Source organism: Hermetia illucens, chromosome 3 (assembly GCF_905115235.1).
Source record: "Hermetia illucens chromosome 3, iHerIll2.2.curated.20191125, whole genome shotgun sequence".
Taxonomy (NCBI): domain Eukaryota; kingdom Metazoa; phylum Arthropoda; class Insecta; order Diptera; family Stratiomyidae; genus Hermetia; species Hermetia illucens.
The window spans coordinates 165,510,347-165,525,147 of NC_051851.1; the positions used below are offsets into that span (position 1 = coordinate 165,510,347).

The 14,801-nt window shown below is 39.0% G+C and overlaps 1 protein-coding gene across 6 annotated transcripts in view; it reads right to left on the reverse strand.

The window, feature by feature from the left end:
• Window positions 1–14,801, reverse strand: part of LOC119652303 (neuronal acetylcholine receptor subunit alpha-7) — a 171,467-nt gene that overhangs the window by 70,841 nt on the left and 85,825 nt on the right. For 5 of the 6 annotated variants that reach the window (XM_038056312.1, XM_038056310.1, XM_038056311.1 and 2 more), the window contains exons 3-4: window positions 14,430–14,569; window positions 4,391–4,435 (exon numbers count right to left, since the gene is read on the reverse strand). In XM_038056312.1, coding sequence (XP_037912240.1) covers window positions 4,391–4,435; window positions 14,430–14,569 — 185 coding nt within the window. Of the gene's footprint in view, window positions 1–4,390; window positions 4,436–14,036; window positions 14,082–14,429; window positions 14,570–14,801 lie in introns of all 6 variants that reach the window. The other variant, XM_038056313.1, reaches the window with a different exon arrangement.

Genomic DNA, 14,801 nt, shown 5'->3' on the forward strand with positions numbered 1-14,801 from the left:
TTTAGGATTATGGATTTTGCCGAAGGTAACATGACCCTTTGAGAATTTCAGAATATGCATATCCACCAAGTTAAAAATTTAAGCAGTGGCCTAGTGGCGACAGTAACAAGGGTGACTTGAAGGATGGCAATGCGCTATACTACCTAGTGGGAACCGTTCCTGACCCCGTGGTGACCAAGCAGGTGCACCTAATAGAAAAATAGAATAGTACAGGCAACTACGCGCACGGTTTTCATACCAAAAATGGGAAGGCGCAGAAATGAATCTGCAAAGGACTTTCAACTAGTTAGCCTGACCTCTTTTGTGTTGAAGATCCTAGAGCGTCGCGTCCTGGACATCCACTTAAGGTCAATTCTGGGGAGAACCGTCCACAGAGGCGGCTCTCCACTAGGTAATTGGTACGGTTGAGCGGTCACTGCAGTAGAAGCAGTATACTCTAGTTGCCTTCCTGGATATGGAGGGAGCATTCTACAGTGTTAGTACTAACGCCATCAAGGAAGCCTTGATCAGTATTGGATTGGAGGGGTATCTTTCGAATAGGATAATATCCATGCTACGAACCAGGATAATCCAGTCGGATCTGGAAGGTAGCCAGTTGTGAACAGGGGACGCCCCAGGGTGACATCATCTCTCCCGTACTCTGGTTGATAGTTGATGGAATTTAACGGATATGAACAGCAGAAAGGGTGCAGGTAGTGGCATACGCCCACGATTTGGTGATATTGGTGTCAGGGATATTTCCCTTCATTATAAGATACATCATGGAATAAGTGTTGGAAAACGTGTGGCTGTACTAGACACAAATCCAACCAAAACGGAATTGATGCTATTCACCACCCAGACAAGGGTACTCGAATTTCAAATCCCGTGGCTGAATGATTGGCACTTTCCTCCAATGTAAATTATCTGGATCCGAACCAAAGTGGAGATTGAACATTGAACTAAGGTATAAGAAGGCCTGAATAGCGTTCTATGCCTGCAACAGGGACCCTTGCAAAGAAATAGGGTCTCCGGCCGAGGATGGTGCTCTGAATGTACACCGATGTGGTACATCCCATCCTAACGTACGGCTCTCTCAAAAAGTACAATAGAAAGAAGTTTATTCGGATTGAAAGAACCGCGCGTTACCGAGCCCCTGCAGGCCTGTCCGACAGCTGCTCTCAATGTACTCTCTACCTCCTCCCCCTAGACCTCCATATAAATACGTTGTAGCATGTAGTGCTGTCAGACTGCCTGAGTCCGGATACTGATCCTACGGCTATAGGAACAATCTAACTGAAGTACCTCGGGAACTTTGGGTATTCTATATGGACTATACCATAGGCAAGCCGAACGTCACCAGACACTCTCCTGTGGACTTTTCAACCAGGGCAAAGTGGTAGGCGGTACATTGCAAGGTTTCGACACAGTATTCTTCAATGAAAAATCAAAGATGGTTTGTGGAGTCGATGAGGGAGTTTTCTGAGGTATACATAATGTATCCGGTTTCATCAGTGCATTCCAAGCGGAAGGACTGGCGATACTGGAAGCCTGTACCATACCCATTCTGACCGTATGAATGAGCGGACTGACGGACTGGCCAGGCGGCTTGTGCTCTGGCAGCTCTTTGGCGGAATCTATTTGCACTACTCCTACAGTGTTCTGTTGTGTCCCGTAACGGTCTTGAATGAAGTGCTCTAACACACTTCAAGGCCCTGATCCAATATGGATTGTTGCGTCAACGATTATTATTATTATAGATACGGTCTGGATGCTTCTTCACTTCCGTGGCGACAATTTATTTTTTTAACGACTTCTATTGGTCTATCGGTTTCAGACTCTGATATCATAAGTGGTATGACAAATCTAGATACCTGTCCTTTGAGGATAGTTGAGTCACCAAAAAAAAGAGATACTATGGCATGGAGATAGTGGTGGCTTACCTGTTATTAAGACCCAATCGAAATAGATGTCCTTTGAACAGTGTGAACTTAATATGGCATGATTTGGCTAATCGGCCTTTTATTGTCCATTGGACTAGGCATCATTTAACACCTTTCAGATGGTTTAAAGTATAAAGGATAACGGCCCTAGCAGAAACATTGAGGTACTTCAAACTTGACTTTAGATTCACACGAATCGAAGTCGTCGTGTATGACAATGTGTTTGAGGCGGCAGTTAAACCTAATTTTGTATACAGAGTTATCATGTGAAACCCAGTCGTAGGCGTGTGCGGCATCTAGCAAAGGCCAGGTCTTTATTTTTTCGATTAGGTTATGTACTGGCTGACGCCTCGAATGCCTCCAAAGCCTTGACAGAATTAGGAAAAAACTTAAGGGTTTGTGAGAGGGCATTAGTGTTGGATTTTTAGAATTCTTCAAGATTATAGTTATATTAAGCAGTTCTTTGATCATTATACGTTTGGGGACTCTGAAAGCGACTGGAACACTTCTTCAAAAATAGGAGTTTCTTGAGCTGGAATATAACTCATAGACTTTGGCCAAATTTGACCGCTTTTTTGGCTTACCCCCTTAAAAAAATAAATAAAACTGATAATTAAATATCATATTCCTGTGGTATATTTGCTGCAATCTAAAAATTATTAGTAATTATTTAAATTATTGTATTATTATAATTATTTGTAATTATTGAAAACGTCGGCTAAAATTTCATTTGCTACGTTTATCATTTTGAATGTAATCGAAATAGAAGTTTGTGAGGTACAAACAGATGGAAGGATAGAACGAACTTGTGAAAGGTTGATAAGAGAATTAGACAATAGAATCTATGGCTGCCAAAATCATAAGATACATGCACCAGTTCACAGATTGAACACATCAGCTGAAAACTCTAAATTACATCATGCATCACAAACACAATACAAGTTATCTTTTACTTTATCCCAGAAATAAAAGTGCAAAAAATTAAAATATAATTCTCTAAACAAACTAAAATATATAACATATAAAATTAGTACTAAACTAATTATAAATTAAAGCGATAGAAATACTTGTACTTCTTTTAAGCAACGAAAAAATAAAATCATGCCTTTGAAAATGTAAATATTTTGGAGGGGATAAGAATGGTAAGGTAAATGGTTCCAGGAAGGATTTTATGAGCATTAGAAATGGGTTTATGTTGTTTTTTTTTTATTTGAATTTAATTAGGATATCATCAAATTAATGCGTGGCATGATAAAGTTTATGGAGTTTCACCATTCTTGGGAGTTGATTATTAAGTTCAATAGGATTTTATTTGGAAATTTTGCTGTTCTCTACGCTTAGGATTTAAATAGAATTGAAAGATTGCTTTTGGAATAGATGGTTTGATTTTTACGTTGAATGTATCTTTTATATAATTTTATCAACCTTCTAAACAAAAGCAAAATTTCGATAGACCACGCATTATTTACAAGAATTTTATTTAAGACAATTCGTGTTTAATTTTAAATGTTATCGTTTAACACACACGGCTTGGCAGGACTTATCATGTCCTGATGTCTTCCATTGTTAAAAGATATGAAAAATATAACAAGTTGTCTTGCTGCTGGTGATAATTTAATTCAATGTTTGAGAATTTGAAAACGTTGGAAAAATTATTCCAAAGAATGCTTCTGTAATGATATGGGAGGCATATGAGAGATATCAGAATGATTTACGGTCGACAGAGACGAATGAGGTATTTTTGATTTATGAGGATTGCTTTATGAAGAGTTGGTATACTCCTACCATGTTATGCAAAATTATCATTAGCATTCAATTAAAAATATATTACTCTACTCATTCAGATAGGTATTGTCTCGTTTCGAGATTTCAGAAATATAATGCTTTTAGAAATGAAATAATATTATCTCAGGGCTGTGAAATATACTAATATCATAAGTCTCAAAAAGCGTCAAGTGGCAAATTAAAATTGTTTTTTCTTTCGCAAGGTTTCATCGTAAAAGGGGGAGAAATTTATCGAATTTATAATATAAAACCTAAACAATTGTTTTCTCATTGTACGTCTAGAGATGAAAAGCACTTAATTGAAAAAATGCAACTTACTAATGATAATTAGTACTTTAGATTATCAACTACATAAAGACTAATCGTATATATATCTATGTTAATCTTTTCAAAACTGCAGTTTCATTTCAATAATAGGGAAATATGTATATCAAATATAGTATATATTTTCGAATTCAATATTACTACTGTATAGAGTATATTGGATAGTTAGTAGAGAATATAGATGGGAAAAAATTATAATTTTCATCAATAAAATCATATAGAATTGATAAATTCTTATCGTTCAAGTTTTATTCAAAAAACATAAATATATTGAGTAGATAAATAGTAGGAAGTAAATGCCGTGTGTGTAAATATGAGCGATTTAATTATTTAATGACTTCATCTAGTTATTAACTTACCAAGGAAAGCCAAATATTTGTTATTAGGAGTTGATTCTTCTCGTCCTACAACATAAACCATACAAATAAAAGAAAAGACATAACATAATAACTAATATCAACACACATAAATAAATCATCATCATGTTTTTTTCTTTTGTTTTTCATCTGATTCATATTTTCTTTCTTTTTACTTTTCTTTTTGATTTTTGCTTGCGGATTTTATATGATTAAACCGATTTTTTGTGTATTTATAAATTAGAAAAAATAAAATTTAAATAGAAAAAAGTTGTTTTCATTTTAATAAGCCAAAAATCAAGAAAAAAACTTTTGTTTGCAATCAAGTGTAATCAACAAAAATCAATTTTGATCTTGATGGCATATAAAAAATATTGAACTTTTCTAATTATAATTTTTCATTTTCAATTTGGATTTTGTTGAAAAAAACTGAGAGCTATTTTGTGATGATTCAAAAATAATTAGGTGGAAAACAAAAATATATTTATATTTATACCTTTCATTGTAATCATAATATATATAGTAGCATGCATGCAAATATCCCGTATGACATGTACCCAGCTAGCGACATAAATATGCAGGCAAGTTTTCATGTTTTTTTTTTTTTCAAAATTCCTTCACAATAACAAATATAGGTAGATACCAGTTTCTGATAACTATACACGAAAAAAGCAATTTTTTTTTAGTACAAATTGTAATTTCAGATTGTTTAGTTTTTGTTTAAATTTAGGCTGATTTGGAATTGATTTATAAATACCAGATTTATTATTTATTTGAGAAAGATCGAAAAGAGGCATAGTTTGTATTTCTTGCATGAAACATGGAGGGCTGTCTTACGACTTTCCAGACAAACGGCGATTTTAGCTTCGTACGGGTGGCAAGCCGGGTGGTTATCCATAGAGGAAGTCAACTTGGAAAATCAGCTTAGAGCAGAGAGGAGCTGGCTTATCTGTACTTTTTACGGGGCGAAAAAAGGGAGGAACTGGAGACTAATGTGGACAAACTTAAATCCATTGAATGAACAATTTTTCTCATTGATGAGTTGATTTTTACCAATTAAAGGAATTATATAGCAAACAATATTAAACACGCAACTCTCAAATATCCAGAAAGTTGGTCAGTACCTAAGACGGCCCCAAATTAAGACTTTTACAAAATTAAGCTGGGATGTGGAGCTCATCCACGTTACTTGGATAGGCAACATCGATATCGAGGTTCACAACGGAGACCAATATTCTCCTTTTCAAGTCTTTGTCCTATTCTGCAGCGAGGCCGGCCCATTGAGTTCCCCATTTTTTCTGGATCATAGGTTTGGTGTGATTGGAGTCAATATATCAGAGGATTCCCCGCCAAAGTACTATCTGCATTTCAATTGGTGCTCAGAGGTGGCGGTAAGGAAGACGGGGCAGCAACTCTGTGGGCCGAAACGAAACCAAGTGGCCGAGAAGAACCTCGGGAGACGTTGTATCACATTGATTTGCCGGCCGTGATGACGTACGCGAATGCTCCAAAGGCCTAATTGGGGCGATCAGACCCGAGCCTGCACGAGGAATCATCTGAAGTGGCAATAGGTCACGAAACCTTACCAGGGGTATACTGGTACCATGGGAACCGGGATAGTCCCTGAATTCACATGTTTGGTGGTTGGTTGGCCCCCTAGTGGGAGCTTCATGGGGGTTGTTGTTTACGTTCAAGCGAACATAGACCTTCGGGCCTCAAAGTGGTGTTGCGTTTCAACACGGGTGCCGTACTCATTAGTTTGGTAAAGATTTAGGTAGGTCTTGCATCCACCCGTATGAATGCTAAGCCATGGACTTAAGAAGACCGTGGGATTAAGTCCCCGAGACAGGTACCCACGTAAAGCACAGAGACGTAACAGCGACGTGCACTCGAATTAAAAAGAAATCTTTTTGACTTTAGAGCAAATTCCGCGGCTTTACACAGATCTCAGGCAGCCTGTGAGTGAGATTATATGAGGAGCAATGGTGGATGAGAATCGGAAGCATTAGGAGGACCGTTTTCAAAATGGGATTCAAAATCATTGTACCGATAAACCAGAAGCAAGCAAATGTGGTGGTCATGGAATCGTTTTTCGTTGGATGCTGATGAGTAACAAGCTGGAATACGTCCCAATTCAAAAGGTGCTATTGATTTCCGCAATTTCATCCTGGAAAATCCTTGGAACATTGCATGTTTTTCTTCCGGAAGATGACTTTAGACCCTGGAAAGAAATCTATTTGGCCAAATGAAAGATAGATACCGGCCACCGCGTAAAGAACTTTATTTTGGAAGCGTCCTTCACAAAGGCATGGAAACCCTGTGAGGGGACAGTGGCTTGAGTTTGTCAACAGGCATATCAGTCAGCTAAACGCCCGCTTGTAAGTTCCAAGTAAATCGGTCGAGTGAATGAGGGAACAAGACCGAACTTCACTCCTCATAAGCCGGTTCTTACTTAAAATGTGAACCGAAGCAGCAAACGATCTCTTTCACACTATAAACCTAGCAGGCCGAAGTAGCGTGAGGAGCAAAATGCCAAACGAACCCTAAAAAAGTGGGACTAACCCCTTGACGTTCCTGAAAACTTTTAGAGAGGAAATTTCAACCTATCTATTTAAAACAGCAAGGTGAAAGATTAACCTGCATTTTTCCGGAACGAAAGAGTTTGGGGCTGCATAAAGTCGTCATCTTTAGATGGAAATAATACAAGAAACATCCCTTTTATGAAATGTTAGAGGGCACAACCAAATCTATGTATTGCTTGTCTATATTTGAAGATAACCGTAACTATTGAAGCGAAGGGACCTATTCTGACAGGCGCTCAACATGACGCTAAAGACCACGAGGAACTTGCGTTAGACACAGACTGGAAAGATTCCAACAGTTTTCATCCGGTTATATTGAATGACGCAGACAATTGTAAATTAACAAGAAAAGAGAATCTCCTGAGCAGAGATGAGGTGATCTTACCAAAGTAAGCAAGGATAACTAGAAAACATCCAAAGAATCCTAAGCAATAAAGCAAAACGGCCATGTAAACTTACTCCTAGACTGCAGAGAAAGTATAAGGGGTACATCTGGCTTATATCATTAGCTACAGACAGATAGTAGGAACCTTTGATGAAACATTCAGCTCATTAACGAGATCCTTGAATAAGATTATACTTCCTGTTGTAGCCTTAATGTACCTGCAGATGCGCCGAAAGGACTAGGACTGCTTCGATCTATCCACGATGGACCATCAACTCGTATTTGAAGGAACCAATCAGAAATGCTAGTATGGCTCCAGATGGGGTTTTCTTCTTTCTACATCAGGAAGTCTACACATGCTCATGAAGTGCTAAAAGAAGAAGCCTGCTGGTTTAATGACAATTTTGAGCCCCAGCATTTTTGCTACTTTTTCAATTTTAGGTAAAAACGCTATCTTGATCAGGTCTGGTCAGACTTAACACAATGGTAACGAGTCATTCTAGTGCTTTGGTAAACCTAAAAGACCAGTTGACAAAATGATTTGGTATAGATTCCCGCCGACTACGAATCGACTCCCCTACGGAATAGGACAAAGACTAAAGAGGAAGACAGAGATTGATAAATGGAATAGGCGGGCAACAAAGTTATGCCGAAGCAACTCGCATACCGGAACCTTAGCGGTTCATATATGAGAGGTTTTGAGGACTTATAATATAAGATTATTTAGTTTCACGACGATTACTTTCGTACCTAGATCGTAGCTCGTAATGTACACGCATTCAATATATTCTCCCGAAAGATGAAATTTTGACTCACTACAACTTTGCTAATAACAAGAAAATTCTCACCAAACTTTCCAGTATATATGGGATAGTCAATATTATGGAATTAGGGAGATTTTTCAAGTTTAGATCTTATTTGGGGTCATTAACATGATTTTCCCATTTTGCGGTTAAGTGGTTTATGGGAATGCTTCCTTGTTTTAAGGGCACTATTACTAACTTAACATGGGCAGTATATCTTAATTTTGATCTTAATACTGAGAAAGGTGAAACTTAATTACGATTTGCAAGAACCAGGAGAACTCATGCTGAAGCTGAAAATTTTCAGTGAAAGCGACAGTGTAGGCCTTCGAAGCCAAGCAAAAAAAGTGATGTGAAGAGTTGCTCAAAAGCATGAGATCTGCATGAATCTCCAGTACTTAGAGTAGTAGTTCAAACTGCAGGACTTACAGCAGAACTGTCACTTGTCAACCTCAGAAATGCATTGGGTGATATACGGACAACAACGATTATATTAATAGCAGTGCAAGTTGGTGGACGCAGGGAAAGTCTATATTGAATGAGCCGGTTGCCGTCTTAGAGAGCAGATTTTTTGAAGAGATCCTTAAGATACTTGTTGGATGAGCACTTTGCAATGATATACCGACGTGTTGTTGATTGATCTGACCGATGGAGAAGGTGTGGAGAAAAAGGAATGTAACAGAGGCCCTAAGTGCGTGCTGCACAAGGGAATACGGTACCCGAAAAACAGGCATATTGTCACATTGGTGGAGCTGGAAGATGTACTACACAAGTTGGCTTTCCACGGAGGCATTAGAATGTGAGCTACAGAATGCTGAAGTTCAATGACGCAGGCAAGAGGATGTTGGTTTTTGGAAGACTTTGTGAACACCACCATCATAGCGATCATTCCTAAACCCAGGAGGATGGACGCGACGACTCCCTTCAGAGACCCTTAGATGTGCCGCCAATACTACCAGCTGACTATTAATTCGAAGCCAGATATATGTTTAGTGTTGTCAGAAATGTCGGTAGCTAGTGCTTTTATCTAAGCTGGCAAATATCCTGAAGAATTTTGGACATGCGGATCCATGTGCCTTCTAGTCGTTGTTGAGACTTTAGAGGGCTTAACGAGCCTACAATTTATCATTCGCAGTGATTATTCCTGATAAACAAATCATTCAATTCGGTCAATTAAAGCCTGATCAGCAAGTCCCTGCCGAAGAACAGCGAACTCAGCTACCTGGTTGCGTGATCTGAGAGAAAGATATCCCTAGTACCAAGGATCGCCAGAAGGCATCATAAGGATATGTCTTTTCGCATCAGACAACGGAGCCACATCATCACTTCAAATTCAGCTATTGAATATACTCCAATGATGATAGCTGCTAGGCTAAACTACCAGAAGCAACTATAACACGGTTGCACAGAAGATGTACTCAAATGTCAGAAGTTCGCGATGCAGTCGTAGAGTATTTATAACCAAACTGATCAGCCTGCAGTTTTAGGCAGCGCCAGTTTATGGAGTTGGTAGAATAAAGGTCCCTAAAATTATGTAGCCCTGCTGAGACCAGGGAAAGATATAAATTAAGTATAGTTGGAGTTATTACACTATGCTAAATCCTGGCTGATCTCTCCTGCTGACAGGTTCCGCAACAGGCCGACCAAGAAAATGCATCCAATATCGTTAGAAACAAGATGATCGGATCGAGTCATAAGCCTCGGAAAAAATGCTAGGGCGTCCATTACAGTCAACGCGGCAGGACGGGCCCCAGTCCTTTCGAGAAATGGGCAAGGATTCTTGATGCATGGATGGCGTCAGGACGTAAGTACGTAAGTTAGTCCGAGTAAAACAAACAAGCTAAATGTTGGCACCCTAATTGCAAAGACCGAGGAACTTGCAAGAGTCCTTCGGAAAAGGTGCATTGATATCTGCGCTTTGCAAGAAACCCATGGTCTGGTGCCAAAAGCTGCTATATTGAACGCGAACGCGGTAAAAATGGCTATAAACTTCTCTATTTTGGTAACCCACACACTCAATACGGTGTTGGCATTGCCATCTCAGAGTCAAGTCGAACGATTTGATGATCGGCTGATGTTCACCATTATATTAGTTGATTGCACTATTCACTTTTTTACCGCGTACGCACCGCAGACTGGTCAGCCAGATGCCTTCTGGCAACTTCTCAATGAAAAGACCTGCAACGTGCCTGCTGATGACTATATCATCATTACCGGTGACCTTAATTGTCATGTGGGTGAAAAGGCAGACGATAAAAGGGGCCATAGAGAAAACAGGTTCGGAGCGTGCAATGAGGGTGGCGAGCGTATAATCGATTCTGCGGACACCCATGACTTTGTACTTATGAATAAATGGTTCATAAAACGATTGTCTCATCTTCCTACATTTTATAATGGGAACAGTAAAAAGCAAATTGAATACGCCGATATTTTACCACCGTCACTGATTGCAAAGTCGTTCCCTATAAGACCATCGCACCTCAACATCGGCCATTGATTGCCATCCTGCGAATTAAGCCACCGATAAAACAGCGTGAGGAACGGAAGGATCACCAAGCCAGGTAAGCGGTACATCAACCGAGATATATGGCTTTGGAATGACGATATTGTGCGTGAAAAGGAACGCCTCTATCACAAATTTCTCGACGATAAAACGCTCGCCAATTGGCAAATTCATAAGAATGCCAACCGTGAAGCAAAGAAAGCGATCGCTGTCACCCGAGCGGTTCATTACAAAAATCTTTACGATAAACTGGACACTCGGGATGACGAGAGAGATCTGTATCGACTTGCCAAAAGCCGAAACGAACGCACATAGAATATTGAACACAAGAACGGTACTTTCCTTAGCAACCGTCGAGCCGCAACGGATAGATGGCGAGAATATTTCGAGCAGATTCCAACTCAAGTTTTTGCTCATCCTCCACTTCCACAATCATTGCCGACATTTGGACCAGTTCCACCTGTCAGCGCAACTGAAGTCGAGGAGACAATGAAACGAATGAAATCGGGGAAAGCCACAGGACCTGACGACTTCGCATCTGAGCTCTGAAAAGCGAAGAGCTGGGACCCAACACTATGGGTTAGTGAACTTTTTTAATGGGGTTATTCAGGAAGGGCGATTACTCATGGAAAGACACCGGGAGAAGCATCGCCCTCTTCACATTGCATTTCTGGAGAAAACATTTCACTGTGTGCCACACGAACTCATCTGGTATGCTTTACGAGAACACTTAGTGTCAGAAGAACTCGTGCGCTGGGTTCAATTGTTCTATCACGATCCGAAAAGTAAAGTTCGAAGTATGGCGGGTTTAAACCCCTTCGTGTCTCTGTTGGTGTTCATCAAGGAAGCGCCCTCTCACCACTCCTCTTTGTTCTTACTACGGACACCGTCACACGGGACATCCAATGTTCAGCGCCCTATACACTGTTTTATGCAGATGATGTTTTGCTAGCGTCTATAGCAAAAATGATCTCGAGCAACTTCTCCAAAAATGGAGTGATCGCCTTATGCAACACCGTCTCAGATTGAATCTGAATAAAAGTGAATTTTTGACAACCGATCCCCATGAAACAGCCAAAATCACTGTCAGCGGCAGTGATCTGCTCAGAACTGAGCGATTTAAATACCTCGAATGAGGATTTAAAAGCCTCGAGATTACACCCAGATCAGGCATTCGATAGAGCCAAATGGGGAAACCGATCACGACGAGCCGATCCCGCTTGTGAATGGAACAAAGGCTGAAGAAAAAGAAGAAAAAAGAAGAACAAGAAGTGTTTGGTTTTGAAAGATACATGCTATAAATTGGACTATTCTCATACTGGATTCTGTGTTTAAGGCTGATGGGGAGGATTAAGGGGTTGTCGTTGTCTTCTGAATATGTAGCTTAGTACCTTAAATGTCAATTTGAGCATTGACGAGGGTCCAAGTATGAGCATTGTCAAGTGGAAGGGTTACCCGCTAGGATATAAGTCTTTGTTTGATTTCTGCATAATGCTGAAAGATAAGTCCTCCTTATCCAATGTATTGGGTAGGGCCTTCCATTTTATAAGGTTTTTCAGCAACTATTCTTCAACGAAGTTGACACTGTTTGGGACAGTGGCTCCTGTTGGATCTATCTCTGCTTTCATGTTACTTCTGAATAGGAAGTTTAACGATTGTATGTCCTATAGTTGAAATAATCCTGCAATACAATAAGAGGAAACCTCGATAGTTCCATCTTCCATCACATCCCGATCACATTACCACCGTTCGGATCGTGGTGGGGCAATATGCAGCTATAATATATGGCGTTTCAATCCTCGCTCCACCTGCTTATTACCGACTTCGAGAAGGTTTTCGACGGTTTTCGTTCGGCGACGGTGGTACAAAACTCGATGTTATCCGTCGCAAACAACTTTCGTTATTTTGTCTAAAATATAGAAATGCAGATATCTCAACACCAGCATTGAGTTGGGATTGTTCCGCGATAACGTTCTTTCTGGGTTGTTTGATGGGAGTAGTACATCGAAGGTGACTACCACTACTCAAGGGTTCCAAGTCTTCGTTACCACTTGTCTGTGTCATGCCAGAGTACACCAATGACATGTATACTCTGGTCTCACAGTGCATAGGCTGTACAGAAGTTAAAGAGGAGTGCAAGCTTCTCGGAAAGGCCTGGATGAATCTGAGATACACTCCGGCAAACTGGTAGCGATGCGGTAGGTGTGGTTACTGCGCTGTGACTCATTTAGGGTATAACCACCACCGTCTAACATTATTGAATTCTAAGAAGTGTAGAAACTTCAGACAGCATTGAGTGACTTCGAATGGCGATTTTTCAGCCATAATTTTCGGCTTGGATACAATTGATATTATAAGACTTCAAAGAAAGTGAAGGAGGAGGCGGTGCAATTACCTGGAATTCCTTTGGAAATATGGAAGCACGCAGCGGGCAACAATAGTTCCACTCGCCTCACTGCTTCTTGTACGTAACTAAAAAGGTATGAACATTGTTAGAAGGTTTCTAACATGAACCTGACGAGATCTGATCACTGAGACAATAAAGCATATTCAGGAGATAACAAAAAGGATATAAAGTAGAATGAGGGAACGGAATACTACTAAGTGTGTTTCGGAATAGTTTTCAGTAATTATTTTTTGGGGAGCTCTGATTTGGGAGGGTAACTTAAGCGGTTCATCCAAAGTTGACATTTTTAAGGATTCCTATAAAATATGGTGTTATGTGTTCATCCGAAAATCTGCAAATTTGAAAAAGTACTAAATGAAATTCAATCGGAACGCAAGTTTTTCCTACAACCAACGGTTTAGATGGAAGTTCTATAAAATTTATCCAGAAAAGTTTTGCTGGTGGTACTTTTTGTTGAGAGAGAATATTTCTCAACAAGTGCAGTAACCGAGGTGATTTCACTAGCCTCCAATATCTTCTCAAATTTATAATTAAATTTTAATTGTTTATTTTGTTCATTTGATTAATCTTTAACCATTTTTAACTATTTCAATTGCACATGCGGTTCACACTCTTTTCATTTTGATTCAAGACGTTGCAACCACTGATAATCAAATTATTCATATAATGTGGAAGAAACAAAAGAAAAAAATTAAACCGAAACAATGGAAAACCACACATTTGGTGAAAAACACACAAGGATTCAACAAGGATATTGTTTAGTATTGTTTTCATTGTTTCCAATCAAAACAATATGTAAATTTTTTGGGGTATTTTTTTTTTTTTCGTAGTAGTTTTCTATTATGTGTTTCGTAACGTATATCAATTACAAATGTGGGAGTTTATTATTTTTTGACAGAGTTGATTTTAGTAAAAATAAATAAATCGGAAAAAAATTAGGTCGCTGGTACTCAGGTACATGTCACTTACCAAATTTAACCACGCGTTTGTGGTCAGAATCTGATTCTTTTCATCCTATAAAAAATATACACACGCAGAATTATACGTATCTTCGTTTTAGTTTTTAATTAAATCTTGTTTGAAAAATTCTATGGATATATCCTGTTTTGGGAGCTCTTTATCTTTATTGAAATTATGTTAAATATTAAAATATATAATTCTATCAATTGTGATATCTCCTGGACAAATGTTTGTCCGTTCGAGTTGAAGAGAGTTGAAAATATTAGATTAAATTGAAATAATTAATAGTTATTATGCCCTAATGTGGTTTGTATTTATTTATTTATTTTTTTGTTGTTTTTATTATTTCAGGAATATTTGAATTATAACTTTGGTAACATGGATTTAAAGAAGGAGACTTACCACGTCAATAATTTGCTGTAATGTTAGTCCGAATTTTACCTCAAGTGGTTCAGATTCGTTTGCTACAGGCCTTTCGAGTGTGTTGTATGTTGCAAGAAGATGATTGAGTAGTCGTTTTTCATGTGGACCTTGTGTACTTTCTGTAATTAAAAAAAATATTCCTGCATTAGTATAGAGGTTTAAATTACTTGGACCAAAGATTAATTAACTTATTGATTTTTTTCCTACTCCAACTACTCGAAGATCCGCCAGGGAACCAACGATGAATACTGTAGTTAAAGATAATCAAAACCGTAAGCCAAGGTATAGCTACCGCACCAAAGAATGTACCGAAGACTGGTCACAGGGGCGAAGACGTGACCGTGACTAGTG